Below are 20634 nucleotides of genomic sequence, written 5' to 3' on the forward strand. Positions count from 1 at the left end.
TACAGTTCTTAACTTGACAGTTGCTATAGGTGACTAAGTAAAAGTTGTAGTTTTTAAATTTCAGTATATTGCCTATAGTAAGTAAAGGAAAGTACAATGGAATACTGCAGATACTAAGCATAGGGGATCTATTTAAATTGATGTCTGGAGGAGGAGGAGTTTAGTACCACCACTTGAACTTTGCCAGCGTCAAGCACCTACCCAGAAATAATTCTAAAATTTGAGTTAAAAATGTTCTGCTGACATGTCACATGAATTATGTTCTCTAAGGTTAACAAAAATAGCCTTCAGCCTCACAAAACTTGTTTCTCATAAAATATCGCCTCAAAAGAAGCAGCAGCAATACTGGGGGAGCATAAATTCTTGCATGGTTCACCCTCATTTACCTGCAACCCAGGAGACAGCTAAGAACAGCAGCAGGGTTGACATAGGGAGAGCACTTATTGGAGGGCTGTGGATAAAGGGAAGCTGAGAGCCAACAGCAGTTTCAAACTTGTCTTCTCTGTTATCTTCTGGACTCCCAACACCAGTCCAGTTCAGACTACATAATCTGAAGCTGGAAAACGGGTTGAATTCAAATAAACTATACAGAAGATAAACTGATTTGTAAAGAGCTTATTTATATGAGAGACTCAATTCATTATGGATGCTAGTACAGTATATAACAAGGATAAATGTAAACGCTCACAATGGATTGTAATTATTATTATATGCCACTCAGATCACATAGATGGACAAGGGAGAGAGAATGTTTTACTGACATCAAGGGTATTTACCATGAAGATCATATACATTTAAATGACAAAAAGGATGAAAGGGGAAAAAAGTGTACCTGGGGAGATGAGGGACTAAAAGCCACGTTGATCACCGATTCCGTGTGTCCTGCCAATTTATGGGAAAAGGTGCTTGAACGCATCTCATATATGTAAGCCTAAAAGACAACAAGGGTTTACATTTTCATTTTTAAGACTTCTACTGAAAACTTTAAATTATAGCTTGATAGGAATACACATTCTGGCTAACAAGTTTTAGCTATAGTAAATACTTCACAAAAGCCAAGCAGATATAAATTCTATAGATCTGACATTTTATAATACCAAGAATGATTTAGCAAATGTTAGGTTCTAAAGTATCCTAATGGAAAAATGGTTTAGAAAAAGAGCAACTCTAACTTTTTTCTTGGGAGGGAAAAGGGTATATGGATGTGTTTCAAGTAGACACTGAAACAGTACCAAGTCTGATCGTTCTTAAACAGGTTATTTTGCTATAAAGATGTTCTTCGAAATTCTAAATATCTACTTTTTGCATAAAAAGCCCTACCATCTTAATGGCTATGATTAAAACTGCTATTTGTTGGTCAGCCACATTAAAACAATATTGTCTTCTCTCTGTTCATGGGTCTTAGCAGCTGTCGGCTGACACATTGTTCTCAATAACATGGAACTCCTAAATAATTAGTGACACAGATGCACTGATAAGGATTTGACCAGAAAAATGTTTCAGGAGGGTGTGTGTGGAGGGGAAATGAATGTCAACCAAACATGAGAAGGTAGATTTGGTAGAAAAAAATTACTGTTTGCAAGCTTTTAACTGATGAAATGGTACCAAAGCAGAAATGCACTAAGGTCCGAATCTACAGCTGACTGACATCAAAGGGATTTGGATCAGGCTCTTAAACTTCTAACATTAGTTCTTTTGTTTTGCGTAATTGAGTTAAATGTATTGAAAATAAATCCTGTATTTTTGTATGCAGAAAGATTTTAAGGAATCAGATGCCAGTGCATGATTCTGCTCTACTGTCCCATTCAGCTGGTAAGAAGAAAGGAAGTAGATGTGGCACACAATTGTCTGGTATTTATATTCAAAGCACATAAAAAGACAATGTATAAGGAATACACAGACCATTGAGTAAAACTGATTTAGGATATGGCAAAGAAAATGTTGAAGAAAATATGTTATAATGGTATCTGAGAAAACACTGTATGAGTGAAACAGCAATCTGAGTAGGCTTTATAGCAATTCCAGAAATTGAATGTTCCTTTTTCACTATGTCTCTGTGGTTGTGCTGATGAACATGGAACTCATTAAAGCATTTCAGAGCCTAGCATAAGAAAGCCTGCTTGAATAAGCAGACTTTGTTGTAACAATACATTATTTTTTTGAAAGACACTGTAATGTCAAATTTAGGCTTTTTTTGGTAGGGACACAGGAAAATTCTGGTCCCTCAAAGCCAGAGTAAAAGGTCTTTGCACACGGAAAATACAGAAATGCTGGTGAGAATAAAATCCTCCTCCAAATTCAGGTATAGAGCCTGGAGCATCTATGCAACCTATTCTTCTACATTCCCTTTACATGGGGCTGTGGTTCAGTATATTCATGCAATAGCCTCCCCTCAGCATCAGTCTACAACTGCCCTGCACTCCCACGTAGTTACAATGGACCTTAGAGCTGCATCATCCTGGGGATCTAGAGTTCCTCTGAGCAGCTTCTCTATTCTCCAGTCCCCAGTGCAGCAGCAATGTGGCACTTATGTGAAATGTCACTTCTCTGGCTGAAAAATTTGTAGAAATCCCCAAACTGCTGGAGATGGGACACTAGATGGGGAGGGCTCTGAGTTATTACAGATAATTCTTTCCCAGGTATCTGCCTGGTGGGTCTTGCCCACATGCTCAGGGTCTAACTGATCACTGTATTTGGGGTCGGAAAGGAATTTTCCCCCAGGTCAGATGGGGGTGGGAGTTGCCTTCCTCTGCAGCATGGGGCATGGGTCACTTGCAGGTTTAAACTAGTGTAAATGGTGAATTCTCTGTAGCTTGAAGTCTTTAAACCATGATTTGCAGACTTCAGTAACTCAGCCAGAGGTTAGGGGGCTATTTCAGGAGTGGGTCAGGTTCTGTGGCCTGCAATGTTCAGGAGGACAGACCAGATGATCACAATGGTCCCTTCCGACCTTAAAGTCTATGAGACCCTGCCATAAATATAAAAGTATTAACATTGTCCAATAATGTATAGGATTAATGGCCAATAGTTATCAATAAATTAGCTTTCTTTGTATTAATAAACATCTTTACAAGAATATACTACTCTTTCCACTGTACAGCATATAAATCACCTTTCAACAAGATTTGAGCTAAGAAGGAACATAGTTCTCCTTTTAAACTGCATGAACGTATTAGAGAGAGAGCTGGCAGTGATGCACATAGTTACAACTGCCTAACACTACCCATCATAAATCCATGCCTTGAGTGGTTTATAACTTTGCCCAACTGTAGCCATTAGGGATGAAATTTTCCAAACCGGGCTCCTGCTTCAGGCTGGAAATTTATTTATTTCTTTTGGAAAGTTTCAGCTTGAACACCCCAATTAGTTGACCCTTGATCATTTCAGGCTTAATCGCACCATGCCCCAATCACCCTCTGTAAAAGGGAAAGAATATTATCACCTCATCTTGCATGGTATTATGAAGATTAAATTCATTAATGTTTGAGAAGCACTTAGGAAAGCCCCTGGGGAAGTGATATATTCTGTACTCACCACATGGTTTGGACAGCTTGCAGAAAATTAACACATGGGGCCACTAATAAGTGATCATTAAAGACTGTCTCACAGTATAAATGCACAGGAGGGTTAAATTAAGGGCACAGAGTCCATGAGTAATCCCATTTGACTCAATGGGACTATTTACAGAACAAGGTGCTACTGAGCATGAGTGAGGGTGACAGAATTTGACCTACAGTAAGTTATGACCAAGCCTGGCAGAATTCATTTTTTAGAATTTTGACTGATGTCATTGTTTACTTTTAAGCAATTTTTAGTTTTATTGTTTTCATTTTTCACAGTTGTGGGAAATTATGGGGGTAAACAGTTATTTAATGACAGACAGATTCAACAACTTTATAAACCATTAAACACAAATTGTCAGCATCGCATGTCGAAATATATAAAGTAAATATCCTTAAATTAACAAATCAGACCTGTTTTTACTATTCATTCACTAGTCCATTTGTAACAAGACAAACTCAAAAGTCTAAATCATTGGATTTTGACTCAAGTTCTCCTGCAGCATTTTTCTTTCTTTGCCTACCTGTATATTTCAATTGTTATCAATCAAAATTTGTCAATTTGTCAATTTGTATGTATGATAAAACTGACATTTACCAACACGGATAAAAATCTACAGTAGAACCTCAGAGTTATGAATATCAGAGTTATGAATTGACCAGTCAACCACACACCTCATTTGGAACCTGAAGTACACAATTAGGCAGCAGCAGAGATCACAAAAAAAAAAAAAAAAAAGGCAGCAAATACAGTACAGAAATGTGTTAAACTACTAAAAAAACCAAAGGGAAAGCAGCATTTTTCTTCTTCACAGTAATGTTTCAAAGCTTATTAAGCCAATGTTCAGTTGTAAACTTTTGAAAGAACAATAACACTTTGTTCAGAGTTACGAACAACTTCCATTCTCGAGGTGATCGTAACTCTCAGGTTCTACTGTAATACTTTCAAGCCTAGTTTTCACAAATTCATTGGCCTGGGACTATCCAAAGCTTCCATAAGTAACAAAGATCAAGTTTTTTCTGAGAATATCTTCAGTATGAAGCTACATTTTATGTTGTGGAAGTGGTCATCTTAAGATGTCTTTGCGCCTCTTACTTTCTGTGGTGTGCAGATACTCCTTTCCTTCACAAATAACAGGTGTCCAGAGTAAAACAGATCATACAGACTTTTCAGTTTTAAAATCCTTAATTTACCAAAACCAGAAATTTCACAAAAGGATTCTGCAATCCAACTATTAAATGCATTTATTTTCACATTTATCTTGTGATTTCAAAAGCAGAAGTTGAAAATGTCGCCACTGATGCTATTTAATGATTATCCCTCATTTATGTCCTAATTGGTGTATACTTTAATATCTGAAGCTAATCATCAACCTGGAAGGAAAATTATATATTTTGGCAGTCAGAAAGTTATACATAATTATAACTCTTTTCCTATACAGTGCAGAAGTGAAGTAAAGATTTGTTTTAAATCTTAAAATCAGCAGAACTGTTTTCAGTTAAACACCTGTCAATTTCATCCTGAGGATTGGGGGTGGGGTAGGGACAAACTTAGTGGATATTAAAATAACACTGGCAGGTTTATTTTACTTCTAAATATTCTAGAAATAAATAAATTAGTTGGTAGTTGACCTCCACAAATACTGTGGACTAGTTCTAACCAGTAAATGTCTAGCCCTTTCAGCTATACAAATACATTACTTTGACATGCAGTGCCTTTCACAGTTTAATTCAAGAAAGATATACATTGTTTGAGACTCTTCTGGGCCAGATTCTGTGCTACACCTTGTTAACGTCATTGTTTAACATGTTTGCACAGGGTAAACCAGTGTAGAACTTGGTCTCTTGTTTATGCAGAACTGAAAGTTAGTAGGGCTGTCAAGCGATTAAAAAACTTAATCACGATTAATCGAGATTATTCGCACTGTTAAACAATAATAGAATACCATTTATTTAAATATTTTGGATGTTTTCTACATTTTCAAACATATTGATTTCAATTACAACACAGAATACAAAGTGTACAGTACTCACTTTATATTTTTATTACACATATTTGCACTGTGAAAAAACAAAAGAAATAGTATTTTTCAACCACCTAATACAAGTACTGTAGCGCAATCTCTTTATCATGGAAGTTGAACTGACAAATGTAGAATTATGTACCAAAAAAACTGCATTCAAAAATAAAACAATGTAAAATTTTAGAGTCTGCAAGTCCACTCAGTCCTATTTCAGCCAGTCACTCAGACAAATAAGTTTGGTTACAATTTTTGCAGGAGATAATGCGGCCCACTTCTTGTTTACAATGTCACCTGAAAGTGAGAACAGGCTTTCACATGGTACTTTTGTAGCCGGTGACGCAATATATTTACATGCCAGATACGCTAAAGATTCATATGTCCTTTCAACCACCATTCCAGAGGACATGCTGAATTGGTATTCTATTGTTTAACAGTGTGATTAATCACAATTAATATTTTTAATCGCAATTATTTTGAGTTAATTGTGTGAGTTAACTGTGATTGACAGCTCTTATATTTAGTGTTTATTTAGCACTTTTCTTCCCCCCAAAAATCACAAATCACTCCTTACAAAGGTGGGTATTATCTCCATTTTACAAATGGAAAAGAGAGGATAAAACAAATTTTCAAATGAGGGTGCTTAAAGTCAGGCAGCTAAATAAAATGGCCTAGCAAAGGGCAGGTTGCCAGAGATACAGAGATGGTGTTGATGCATAGGGCCTCTCATTCATATCCTGGACTCAGGACATAGCCCAGTCCAACAGATCAACTGGGGATAAAACTGAGTGAGCCGAATTCTTGCAGAGGTTTTCTCCCTTTTAGGCTCCCATTGCAGGTTTTCCAACAGGAAGGTGCAATTAATCCCTACACTAAGGAATATCTGAAACACTGCACTGCTACATGTATGGCAGAATCTGCAGAAAGGAGGCATGGCACATGGAAACATACAGCAAACGCTTTCAAACCAATTGCATCTAACCCCACTCCGCTTAAATAAACACACGCCCCTTTTTGCAGAAGACCCCTACATGCTTTGTGTTTAAACATCAATAATACATTTTTATTCTGCCACAACACAGTGAAGATTTGCTGATTGTAAGTTAATGCAACTTTAAGGTTTCAGCAGCAACGTAGTTTGCTTTTCCACAATAGTATATGTAGTAATTTGCCCTTGCCCTGACTCCTCTTGAATGTCTCTAGACAATACTTTCCTCCTCTGCCACCCACTTTTGGAGTCTGCAGACAGTTGGTGGATATTCTGCATGAGACTATTATTGTGCTGTAAGCTTTTATGGAAGGTTATAGCTTGTGTCTAACACTGAGGCAGTTTTTGAAGCAAGTCACTAATTGTTTCAACATGGAAGCCATGACAACATGTGGCTCCATACGAGTGTCCATGTAGCCAATACTAAGGACTGTGATATATTTTACCAGGAATATTACAGCATGTGAACAATAAGTGTGTCACAAATAAGAAAACACATTACCGGGACAAAACAATGTTCAGAAACAGCTTCCAATTTTTCAATGAACTTTTGAATCAAACCCTCAACTTGGTGAGAGAACCAAGAAGAACCTTTCAGTAAGTTATTTTTAACTTTAATTATTAAATACGATTTCCTTTATTTTTAAACAAGCTGCATTCAGGCACTGCTAAGGAATGGACTAAATCCAACATCAATAAATTCTATTTGAGTCTGCCACAATTCTAGTTTTACTACAGTTTCAATGTCACAAACTGTTTTAATACTCTATACTTTCTACTTTCACATAGGTGATTTTAACACACTACTTTTTTTTAGAAAAACAGTAAATGAATAATAAATGATACCATAACACCAATGACTGTGAAAAGTGTTGAATATGAATTCAACTATAGAAGTGGAACAGATTTTCTGCAAACCAAATATAATAAAATAGAAATTGGAGCAGTCAAGGAAGTATTCCAAAATACCCAAAATACATGTGTGCCTAAAGTCTGCTACAGACTCTAGCCAAAGTCAATCCCTTTTTTTCATATTAGAACTAATTTCTTGTAATAAAAATACTGATTCAGTAGATATTGATATTTCCTTTCCATCTTTGGTTCAAGGGTCAGCCAAAAGTAAAAATCATTTACCTATACCATTAGTTTCCAAACAAGTTTCCTGCACCCATAACCACACACCTATTTGTGTTTTCTTTTACTTTAAGTTTACAGAACACTTTCAGTAAAACCGGAGCGTGAAAGGGTATGTGTGCACCTAATGTACATGTGTCAGTGCTTTCTTCTCTAAGACTATGTGTGAAGATAGCAAGAGAAAGAGGGAAAATGGTGAAGGTCCTTCTTTGAGGAGACGCATGTTTATTCAAACGGGAAATTACTTAATACTTCTGGGCTAGGAGGGTTGCAGGGTGTGCTGAATAGGCTAAACCTTTGTTTGAAAAGAGCTTTTGTACATTTTGATTTCTTACATTCTGTTCTTTCAAACTGACCCTCTGCTGCTCTCTTCCTACTGATCCTAGCTGGGCTTTGTCCCTCTGGTCCTCGCTGTCTACCCTGCTCCTGAATCATAGAATCATAGAATCATAGAATATCAGGGTTGGAAGGGACCCCAGAAGGTCATCTAGTCCAACCCCCTGCTCAAAGCAGGACCAATTCCCAGTTAAATCATCCCAGCCAGGGCTTTGTCAAGCCTGACCTTAAAAACCTCTAAGGAAGGAGATTCTACCACCTCCCTAGGTAACGCATTCCAGTGTTTCACCACCCTCTTAGTGAAAAAGTTTTTCCTAATATCCAATCTAAACCTCCCCCACTGCAACTTGAGACCATTACTCCTCGTTCTGTCATCTGCTACCATTGAGAACAGTCTAGAGCCATCCTCTTTGGAACCCCCTTTCAGGTAGTTGAAAGCAGCTATCAAATCCCCCCTCATTCTTCTCTTCTGCAGGCTAAACAATCCCAGCTCCCTCAGCCTCTCCTCATAACTCATGTGTTCCAGTCCCCTAATCATTTTTGTTGCCCTTCGCTGGACTCTCTCCAATTTATCCACATCCTTCTTGAAGTGTGGGGCCCAAAACTGGACACAGTACTCCAGATGAGGCCTCACCAATGTCGAATAGAGGGGAACGATCACGTCCCTCGATCTGCTCGCTATGCCCCTACTTATACATCCCAAAATGCCATTGGCCTTCTTGGCAACAAGGGCACACTGCTGACTCATATCCAGCTTCTCGTCCACTGTCACCCCTAGGTCCTTTTCCGCAGAACTGCTGCCTAGCCATTCGGTCCCTAGTCTGTAGCTGTGCATTGGGTTCTTCCGTCCTAAGTGCAGGACCCTGCACTTATCCTTATTGAACCTCATCAGATTCCTTTTGGCCCAATCTTCCAATTGGTCTAGGTCCTTCTGTATCCTATCCCTCCCCTCCAGCGTATCTACCACTCCTCCCAGTTTAGTATCATCCGCAAATTTGCTGAGAGTGCAATCCACACCATCCTCCAGATCATTTATGAAGATATTGAATAAAACCGGCCCCAGGACCGACCCCTGGGGCACTCCACTTGATACCGGCTGCCAACTAGACATGGAGCCATTGATCACTACCCGTTGAGCCCGACAATTTAGCCAGCTTTCTACCCACCTTATAGTGCATTCATCCAGCCCATACTTCCTTAACTTGCTGACAAGAATACTATGGGAGACCGTGTCAAAAGCTTTGCTAAAGTCAAGAAACAATACATCCACTGCTTTCCCTTCATCCACAGAACCAGTAATCTCATCATAAAAGGCGATTAGATTAGTCAGGCATGACCTTCCCTTGGTGAATCCATGCTGGCTGTTCCTGATCACTTTCCTCTCATGCAAGTGCTTCAGGATTGATTCTTTGAGGACCTGCTCCATGATTTTTCCAGGGACTGAGGTGAGGCTGACTGGCCTGTAGTTCCCAGGATCTTCCTTCTTCCCTTTTTTAAAGATTGGCACTACATTAGCCTTTTTCCAGTCATCCGGGACTTCCCCGGTTCGCCACGAGTTTTCAAAGATAATGGCCAGTGGCTCTGCAATCACAGCCGCCAATTCCTTCAGCACTCTCGGATGCAACTCGTCCGGCCCCATGGACTTGTGCACGTCCAGCTTTTCTAAATAGTCCCTAACCGCCTCTATCTCCACAGAGGGCTGGCCATCTCTTCCGCATTTTGTGATGCCCAGCGCAGCAGTCTGGGAGCTGACCTTGTTAGTGAAAACAGAGGCAAAAAAAGCATTGAGTACATTAGTACATTTCAATTCCTCTCCCTTTGAATCAAGCTGCTTCCTCCTCTCCTCCATGCTGCCTGAGAGCACAAGACAGAAACTCTCTTTGTCAAGCTCTGGTGCCCAATGCCACAGCGCAAGCACCAACTGTAGGAAAAGTCCTGTGTCTCCCCAGCGGCCCTGCTCAGTGCGGACAGACTCTGAAAAAATTAGCTGAAAGCCTCTACCAAATAGCAGTTTTCTGAAAGCCTGATGGATTTTCACATGATAATAATAGGCATCTCTCTGACCTCAGGGCAACCCCCCTCCATCCCCAGCCAATTTCAAGTCCAAATTTCAAATCTGCTGCAAAGAGTGGAGGTACAAGAGCTTCTCCAAATGGCTGTAAGGATATTTTTAAACATTAGCAAAAGAAAGGGTTTTTCCCTAAATCTCATTCTTAGAAACAGGTGAACCACTTTGGCTGAAATTAGAAAGGAAAGGAAAGGAAAGGAAAGGAAAGGAAAGGAAAGGAAGAAAGAAATCAGCCTGATGTAGACAACAAATTTCAACCCAAGCAGTTAAGGTTTGACAAAGTTATCAGCAACTGAAAAGTAGCTCATAAAGGCCAGCAGGGAGATAACCAGGCCAGTAGTGTCCCCTGGGCTGGGGTCAAAGGCAGGAGTTGAGATTAGTTACCAACCCAAGTCAGGAAACAGGTACCAAGGTCAAGCCAGGCCAGGGTTGAAGTCAGGAGTAAGATGTGGCAAAAGATAAGGTCTGTAGCAAGCCAGCATCTGCACTGTTGCTCAGATGGCTCCCTGGGGCAGCTTCCTGGTTTTAATTATTGGGGTGGCCCAATCAGGCATCCGCTGGGTTCTGTCACTCTGGCATCTTTAAGTGGTACTTCCTGCAGTGCCTACCTCTGCAGTAAGCACTGGATGCTGCTTCACTTGGCTCCCATTGACGACATGGAGGCATCAGTTACCACAACCCCAGGTTCCAGACCGGTGGACCCTTATAGTTGAAGGTGTTCAGCAACCTTAATCGTAGATGTCACTGTCAGCTCCATGTAGAATAAAACAAATTTCATCAGTATCTATAAGCATAGCTTCACATTCTGTAGTCCCCAGATCTCCTACATATGTATCCACATTTTGGTGCGGTGACGGAAGTGTCAATCTAATCAGACATGTCACCAGAACACTGACCAAATAAAGAAGGCATGCTTTTAGAGGGGTTTAGTGCAGAGCCTGTCTTTGTGTTGTTTGCGAAACTAGGACCTCCTACAAAAGGACCCTAATCCTTGCTTGAGCTCTGTCAGCACAACTATAATAGCAAATATAAAAAATAATTAATACCCCTTATAACTGAAGAATACCACCAAAACCAGTAACATCTCTAAAACCACAATGTACAGTACTTGAAGTGAGCAGCACAGCATACATTTCTAGCTAAAGTCTTCAAATTTCCAAGAGAATAAAATTTGATAAGCAGAACTCTTAATCAAACTCCAGTTTGCTTCTGTAAATTTCCTTTCTCAGAAGCTTATGATTCATTTTCTTCCCTTACTTTAGTTAGCAGTCGATAGCCAATTTTGAGGCCTCAAATATAAGTTTTATCTGTCTGCCTAAGCTAATTATATTACACCAATCACTGCTGTATCTAGGCAGTGGTTTTGAAAGTATAAATGTTTTACTTTCATAATATTTCCTAAGCTTGGCAAAGTACAAAACTAAAGCTTTAATGTTTTCTTCTTGGAAAACTCTCCTCACCTCCACCGTCTCTCTCCTGAGGGACTGTGTGGTTAGGCTAAGATCTAGGAAATTTTAAATTTTGTTTCCTGCAAATGCCTCTTTCCTGGCTGCTGCTGAGATTCTCTCTCATTTTCCATAACCTAAAATTGTAGCAATACAGTAATTCTATTTCCTGTTTTGTATACTGAAGTTGACTCAGTAACAGGAACCTTAGAACACTTAACAACATACATAGAGTCATCTTACACTTTTAAATCTAATACAGAGAAAAGAATTTGCTCTAGGAAAGCTATGAAATCAGGATTTTCCCTTTTCACAATATGTTTGAGACTACAGTGCAGTCTATTATTAGAAATACAGATGATAACTAGCAATGGAACTGAATAAAATTCTGCAGCTGATGACATAGCTCTTTAAGGTATATATTACAGCTGATGTTTCTTTTTTAACAAAAGCTCTGCAAACTTAACTTATTTTCAAACTAAATAAAGTGTCCAAATACTAGTATAACTTGGAATTAAAAACGGGTACTTATGTGCATAACCATTCAACATGTATAAAAGTTGATATGATACCCCGTGTTCACATTTGAAAATTGGGCCCTTTCTCTGTAAGAAAGATTCCTTAGCTAAGAGATGAGTTATATATACTTTTCAGCCAAACTTTTAGAATTATTTAGTGCTTGAAAGTTAGTCTTTGCTTTGTACTATGTTGACGCTCAAACTTGAGCTCTGAAGGTATGTCTACACTGTAATTAATTAGACATCTGCGGCTTGCCCATGCCAGCTGACTAGCACTCACTCTCAGGTGCTGTTTAATTGCAGTGTAGACCTTTGGGCTTTCGCTGCAGCCCGAGCTCTGGGACTTTCCTACTTTGCACAGTCCAAGAGCCTGGACTCCAACCCAAGCCCGAATGTCTACACGGCAATTAAACAGCCCCTTAGCCTGAGTCAGCTGGCATGAGCCAGCTGTGGTGCAGCATAGACAGATCCTATGGGAACACCAGAAGAGGGAATTTCCACATTAGCTAGGGAAGTACACCCTTCTTCCAGCCAACACGAACTTCTCAGCTGGCATAGTGGTATGCAACAAGGTGCAGTGTCCATGGTGGCCAGGCCTCAAATGAGGAAGGCATCACAGATTAAGCCAAAAACTTGAACTGACCTAGAATAGAAAAGTAAGCGAGTGCAGCACAGATGTATTGTGCTTCTGCTCACCCATTTCCACTGCACAGGAGAACCACTGCATTCTGAACTAACTGAAGATTTGAGCCATCATAAAAGATTGTGCTGCTTCTAAACTATGCGGAGGTGACAAAGACCTGGTTCATATTAATAAGGAAACATAATCTCTTAGCTAACCCCAGATGAATAAAAGCACTAGAAACCATCACTGCTATCTGGGAAGCCAAAGAGTTAGGGGTAGAAAAGTAAACCAAGCATGTGATCCTTCCTTTGCAAGAAACACATTTACGTTACCAATATATGGAATGGAGCCATCACAATCCCCATCAATCCCCCTCAGTTCTTCCTCCTATCAACCAGTACCACCATCCTTTCCACAGTAATCCTCAACAGTCTCATTTTTATCCAGATCTCTGTGTAATATCCACTGAAAGAGCCACAAAACCTGCATTTCATAGACTGCATTTATAGTCCGAGTATCATCGGCATACTGATAACACTGCAACCCAAAATGCCTCAGATTCTCCACAGCAGCCTCCCATACACGTTATACTGGAAGAGTGATAGAATGGAACTCTGAGGGACTCCAGATGTGAGGACTTTAGGACAATGAACAATTACACAGTATCACCTCCAGACTTTTCTGAGAGAGGAATTTTGCCCCTAAGGAAAAATCCCACCTAACCCTGCCAAATCCTGCATGAAAATCAACATTACATCATGGTCAACAGTATTAAAGACTTCTGATAGTGCTAATAAAATTCGTATAGACATTTGACTTCTGTCAGTCACCAGAAATATGTCAATCAAGGATATTAATGCCATCTCTGTACCATAAATTATGTCCAAACCCAAACTGACAGGGATCCAAGAAACCAGAGGGATCTAGAGGAAGCTGGAGTTGTCCCAATGCAACCTTCTTTAAAAAAATGTTACCCTGAACTGAAAAGGTTCAAGACAGGACTGTAACTGGTAAGGTCAAAAAGTTAGGAAATACAAACTTAAGGTTCTTACAACTGGGCAGCTTCTTGGTGTTGAAAAGAGGGTAGTGGGAGCACACATAGAGTGGTGCAGTGTTGACATATGGGATCACCAGAAGAATGAAAGGGGGAAGAATGGAGGGCCATAGGATGGGAGAAATGGGGGGCAGAGCTCTGGGCAGGCAGGTGGAGGAAAAGTGGAGCACCCAACAGGTTTAGGATTGGGCGATGGGAGAGTGGGATACAGGGTGAAGATTAAGGATACGGGTAGAGCTGGTTGCAAATTTTCCAGTTGAACTTTTTTCTGATTTTAGTGGAAATCATGCTTTTCTGATTATCGCCAAATCAATAAAGTTCTTCCCAGTGACAGCTGGAACATTCCTTGAAATTTTGGAATTGATCAGATGTAGTCTTCAAAAGTTATCATGTTACAGACAGAGAAATAGAGAAATGCCATCAAGTTGAGAGTTTGGCCTCACTTTATTTGGCCAATTAATTTGTATTATGATTGTGTTTAGACACTCCGACTGAGACTGGGCTCTCACTGTGCTTAGTGCCATGGTAGTATTTAGTAGGAGACAGACTCTACATCTCAGAATTTACAATCTAAACAGATAAGACAGCCAAGGGGTGAGAGAGAGAAAGTATCATTATCCCAGTGTTACAGATGGGAACCAAAGCACAAAGAAATTAACTAACTTGCCCAACACCACACAGGAAGTTTATGGCAGAAGCAGGAAATTAACCAAGATCTCTTAAGTCTCAGTGCAGTGCTCTAACCACAAGATCATCCTTTCTCTGCAATTATTTTGTTAGACATGGAAAAATTAAAAAAATCAGGATGGTATGTCTTTGATGAACTCAGGCCTTTGTTTCTTGTTCCAAAGATTTTAGTGGTAAGAATCCAATCTACAGTGTGATATTCACAACTGTTCTGACACTTCCATCCATTCATGTCCTGTCATCATGAAGTAGCTGAGGTGGTGATTAAAATGATTACCTCAGATATCAAAATTCCAAATTACTAAAGAAACATTTCAATCTTAAATAAAAGAGATGGCTATTAAAAACAGCTGTTTGTATTCACCAGTGTCACCTAAATGGTAGCAACTCCTCAAGTGTGTAAGAGGCAACATGCCTAGGCATTTATCCAATAAAAATAAATAAATTTTAGCCCTTATGTTAACAGGAAATATTTCAGATGCATTCCTCTGCCTCCCCACCCCAAAATGATTCCACATACAGTAAACCAACTTTAAGCAAATTTTTTGGATTTATGACAATTTGAGAGGCACATTTTTAGCAGGTAAGGTGCTCTGGTATTGCTGGAATAACTTCAGTCAACCAAACGTCAAAGAAGAGGGACACTGTCAGTCTATTTATGGTTAGAAAGTTAAATTGCAAAAAGCAAGTTAAAATCCTTTACATGCTGAGTGTAATGGAAGAATATGAAGGTACTTGAAATACAAATTTTAAACACAGAAGCAGGCAAGATGTTGACTAGCAACTAACAGAAATAGTACCAACCATTAGCCAGAAACCATTCTGAGCTCTAAGAAAAAAAACACTTGGGATGGAAAAATGTGCATGTTAGAATTTTTCTTCCAGACTGAGGATAGTAATATGCATTAAGGCAGTGGTTCTCAAAGACGGTCCGCCGCTTGTTCAGGGAAAGCCCCTGGCGCGTCAGACCGGTTTGTTTACCTGCCAAGTCCACAGGTTCGGCCGATCGCGGCTTCCACTGGCTGTGGTTCGCCGCTCCAGGCCAATGGGGGCTGCTGGAAGCGGAGTGGGCAGAGGGATGTTCTGGCCACCCTTCCCACAGCTCCCATTGGCCTGGAGCGGCGAACCGCGGCCAGTGGGAGCTGTGATCAGCCGAATCTGCAGACGTGGCAGGTAAACAAACTGGTCCGGCACGCCAGGGCCTTTCCCTGAACAAGCGGCAGACCGGCTTTGAGAACCACTGCATTAAGCAACATCCCTTTCATTCTAGAAAGAAAACAAAAATAGCAAAGCACTTTGGGACTGATCCAGCTCCACTCGAGTCAACAGCAGTCCTTCTACTGACCTTGAATGGGAGTTAGATCAGGCCACTTGTAACCAGAAAGGAGAAGGAAGACAGAATTGAAGAACATCTACCTCTAAATCGTCAATTACTGTACAAAATGGGACTTTTATTGAACAATATATAAACAGAAAACTGTCTCTCAAAGGCCCTACAAACTGGAAAAATGGAGTGCCAACATTCACAGATTATTATTGTAAATGTCAAATCCAATAAAATCAGTTAATAAAACTGGAGGTGGAAGGAGGAAATACAAGAAAAAGTAATTTAAAAACTATTGAAAATGAAAGAGTTCTTTAGAGTATGTATTCTTAGAACCAAAATACAGCTACCACATGGTTAAGTAGATGATGAAATTAGCAGTCAGTCAGTATTATATTGTTTCACAAAGACACACTGATAATATAAGTAACAAGTATCTAGAAAGTTACACACTTTGGTGAAAGAACATACAAAAATAAAACTGCTTTTGAATTCTATTACGTAAGACAACGATAGCAAACATCACCCAATACCACTAATGAATTTATGTTACCAGTTTAAAGGTAATCCAGCTGGGAAACCTTTAAGACAGCACCCGATTTATAGCTGGGCAAATGGATTATAACCATATAAATGTCTGTTGGCACATCACTAAAATGTACAGGTTGTAAGAACTAAAGTTCTATAAAACAGCAACGCCAGTAGTCATGTAGACTTGAACATGTCAGCTTTCAAGAAACTATAGGTTTTATGTTATGCCAAAGCCAGAATTTAATGTCTGAAACAAATTTGACTAAAGTTATGACTCTTAGAGCCAGGCTTGCATTAGGTGGTAGGAAGAAGTGTGTTATAGGCACGGTAGCTGGAGGCATTATGCCCATAGAGACCAAAACCAGGGATAATGGCTCCAGCGTCCCTTGCACTCCCATTAGCACAGCCCTCCAACCACAAGCTGATGGGCCAGGGGTTGGGATCATAAACATGTTTATACCAGCAGTCTGCACAAATTCCCTCAGGAATGCTGCATGCGGATAGTGATGCTAGAGCAGGGTGTGTGGGCAGCTGTATTATGGCTGCTTCCTGTTCATGATCACTGGAGTGGGAAGAACAGGCTCCACACACTCTCCAATTTTGCACCTCAACTCTGGAGCACCCAAGATTTGATTCTCTGCTTCGAACAAGTTTAAAAATACATTACCATAGGCAATCCTTTATCACAGTGAAATATACAATGAAAATGCGAAAAGCGGCAAGAACTTTTTATACAATATGTACATAATTATAATGACAGGTTTCAGAGTAGCAGCCGTGTTAGTCTGTAACCGCAAAAGGAAAAGGAGTACTTGTGGCACCTTAGAGACTAACAAATTTATTTGAGCATAAGCTTTCGTGAACTACAGCTCACTTCATCGGATGCATTATAATGGTCATTGAGGTTGAAACCATTCATGCTAAAAAACAGCTCCAATCCTTCAATGCAGTCAGTGTAAACCACTGCAATCAGGCAAAGTCCCATTGGAGTCTGAAACTCCATGTGGGCACAGGGCTGTATGCTAGCAAGCTGCATTTCAGGCCTGAGGCCAAATTGTGCCCCTTAAACTCTATAGATCAAAGAGACCTGGAAAAACCAAATCTAAACATAATTATAGACCTAAATCTTTATTTCTACATTCCCCACTTTATTTCTGCAATCTTGGAATTTACTCAAAGGTATTCAAAGAAAAAAACCCTGAAGGAAATAATTTCTTGAATAATTAAACCAGTCGGCTAACTAAAACCTCATTAAATACAGTATAGAAAAATGAAGCCAGGACATATATGCATTCAAAAATGTGTGCTTAAAAATTGTTGTTTCCCATACACTTCAGATTTGTTTTCTTCTTTTAGATTGTGATCTCTTTGGGCACCAAATGTTTCTGCAAATGTTTTTATAAAGAGTTCAGCAAAATGGAGCCCTGTCATAAATATAAAGGGAAGGGTAAACCCCTTTAAAATCCCTCCTGGCCAGAGGAAAAATCCTCTCACCTGTAAAGGGTTAAGAAGCTAAAGGTAACCTCGCTGGCACCTGACCAAAATGACCAATGAGGAGACAAGATACTTTCAAAAGTTGGGAGGAGGGAGAGAAACAAAGGGTCTGTGTGTCTGTCTATATGCTGGGGAATGGAATGGAGTCTTAGAACTTTAGTAAGTAATCTAGCTAGGTATGCGTTAGATTATGATTTCTTTAAATGGCTGAGAAAAGAATTGTGCTGAATAGAATGACTATTTCTGTCTGTGTGTCTTTTTTGTAACTTAAGGTTTTGCCTAGAGGGATTCTCTATGTTTTGAATCCAATTACCCTGTAAGGTATCTACCATCCTGATTTTACAGGGGTGATTCCTTTACTTCTATCTACTTCTATTTCTATTAAAAGTCTTCTTGTAAGAAAACTGAATGCTTTTTCATTGTTCTCAGATCCAAGGGTTTGGGTCTGTGGTCACCTATGCAAATTGGTGAGGATTTTTACCAAACCTTTCCCAGGAAGTGGTGTGCAAAGGTTGGGAGGATTTTGGGGGGAAAGACGTGTCCAAACTGCGTTTCCCAGTAAATCCAGTTAGAGTTTGGTGGTGGCAGTGGATATTCCAAGGACAAAGGTTAAAATTAATTTGTACCTTGGGGAAGTTTTAACCTAAGCTGGTAAAAGTAAGCTTAGGAGGTTTTCATGCAGGTCCCCACATCTGTACCCTAGAGTTCAGAGTGGGGGAGGAACCTTGACAAGCCCTGATACTGGTTGGAGCTTTTGTTTCATATCCTTGTTTGCTATTTAGAGACTTGCAATGATCCATTTGGTTGGTCTGAAAGAAATTATTATTACATCCATTTATTTATTTACAAAAATCACACAGATAATTGACAGCCATAAGTAAAAAGGCTATTGTAAAATAGCATTTCTGATTTAGCGTGCTCTGTAATCACTGGACATGAATCTGACTAAATTCAGGACCAGGATGCTACAGGTATCTGGTTACTGGAACTTATATTTTTCACGCTATGGAAACTTTCCTGTTAGAACTGATCCTGCCCTCGCTATCAACTGCTGTCTGACACCGGAGAGCATATATTCTGACAGGACATGGTCAATTAGCAGAGCCCCTCATCCCATGGGCTGGACCTCCTGCATATACAGCTTCCATGACACTGCCCTGGAATCCTCATCATTAAATAGTAATAGCTCTGCCAAGTGAGTCAAAAGGAAACAGAACTCTTGCTCAAACCAAACAGGAGCTGTGGTGAGTTGTTCTTAGCAAAAAACAGGTCTAACATACTTCATAAGAAGGGGGAAAGGAGGATAGCATCTGCAACTCTTTGTTTATAATAACTTGGTTCAGTGATCTGTTTCTGCACCCTGTGGAAATATGGTTTCAATTTTACTTTTAATCAGTGTTGCCAACACATTTTCTTCCTTGTCAAACATTTCTCTTAATGTGAATACAAAGACAGTTTAAGATTAATGTCTCTGAATTATATTGCATTAGTGGCTCGTTTGGTTTCAAATTCAGTTCACATTTGTTTAAAGAAGAGGTGCAAGTACTGTGCTTGATAAATGGAATCACAGATGGCTTTAAGATACATCATCATTTCTGACTTGTTGGGCAGAGAAAAGTTACATAAACTTCTTTCCAGAATCCAGTGCTTCAAGATAAGGTCTTTGCCCATGTTGCTGTATTTCTGACACTCTTGCACAAATTTCCTCAGCTTCTGCAGATGATCAAGTATAGAATATGGACTGTAAGAGTAGCTGGCTTTAGATATTCTGAAAAACTGTTTCAGTTACAGTTCGATACAGCTATCAGGATGCTATTAGCGTTGATAACATGTCTGGAATGTCAAGTGCTTTGATTTGTTTTTAAATTTAAAAAGAACAGTACAAGTTATAAAGTATATTAACCGTCAACATTTTAAAGAAGTCCTCCTAAAAGGATAAAAACTAAAATATTATCCTACTAGACTGGATAATTTCAGATCCTTTGGTAAAAATCAAGTAGTGGAGTTCTAAACTTTCTAAATCTTCAAGGAAAGTTGGTTCAACAAAAAATGAATGATATCTAAACCCACATAATGCAATAATATTAATATCCAAAATTCCAGTGTTGGGACTGATTTGAGTCAAACATATAAGTATAAATTTATGGGCAATGAACAAAGAGCGCTACAGAGCTGGAATGTTTTCGCAGATTAACCTCGAATTTATTTTCAGAGTCTCCAGCAGACAGATATCAACAAAATCTATTCGACATTGGTGAGGCCTCATCTGGAGTACTGTGTCCAGTTTTGGGCCCCACACTACAAGAAGGATGTGGATAAATTGGAGAGAGTCCAGCGAAGGGCAACAAAAATGATTAGGGGACTGGAACACATGAGTTATGAGGAGAGGCTGAGGGAGCTGGGATTGTTTAGCCTGCAGAAGAGAAGAATGAGGGGGGATTTGATAGCTGCTTTCAACTACCTGAAAGGGGGTTCCAAAGAGGATGGCTCTAGACTGTTCTCAATGGTAGCAGATGACAGAACGAGGAGTAATGGTCTCAAGTTGCAGTGGGGGAGGTTTAGATTAGATATTAGGAAAACCTTTTTCACTAAGAGGGTGGTGAAACACTGGAATGCGTTACCTAGGGAGGTGGTAGAATCTCCTTCCTTAGAGGTTTTTATGGTCAGGCTTGACAAAGCCCTGGCTGGGATGATTTAACTGGGAATTGGTCCTGCTTCGAGCAGGGGGTTGGACTAGATGACCTTCTGGGGTCCCTTCCAACCCTGATATTCTATGATTCTATGAAGTTTCTGTAATGTGCCAAACATCATATATAGTATTTATATCCCACTATCCAATGATCTATGTT

At 39.6% G+C, this 20634-nt stretch overlaps 1 protein-coding gene across 1 annotated transcript in view; it reads right to left on the reverse strand.

The window, feature by feature from the left end:
* WDR27 (WD repeat domain 27) overlaps positions 1-20634 on the reverse strand; it is a 189381-nt gene that overhangs the window by 67495 nt on the left and 101252 nt on the right. Inside the window, exon 24 of the mRNA XM_084622670.1 lies at positions 833-931. Within this exon, the coding sequence (XP_084478796.1) occupies positions 833-931 (99 nt within the window). The remainder of the gene's footprint in view (positions 1-832; positions 932-20634) is intronic.

Source organism: Lepidochelys olivacea (genome assembly GCF_965140295.1).
Source record: "Lepidochelys olivacea isolate rLepOli2 genome assembly, chromosome: 3".
Lineage (NCBI taxonomy): Eukaryota > Metazoa > Chordata > Testudines > Cheloniidae > Lepidochelys > Lepidochelys olivacea.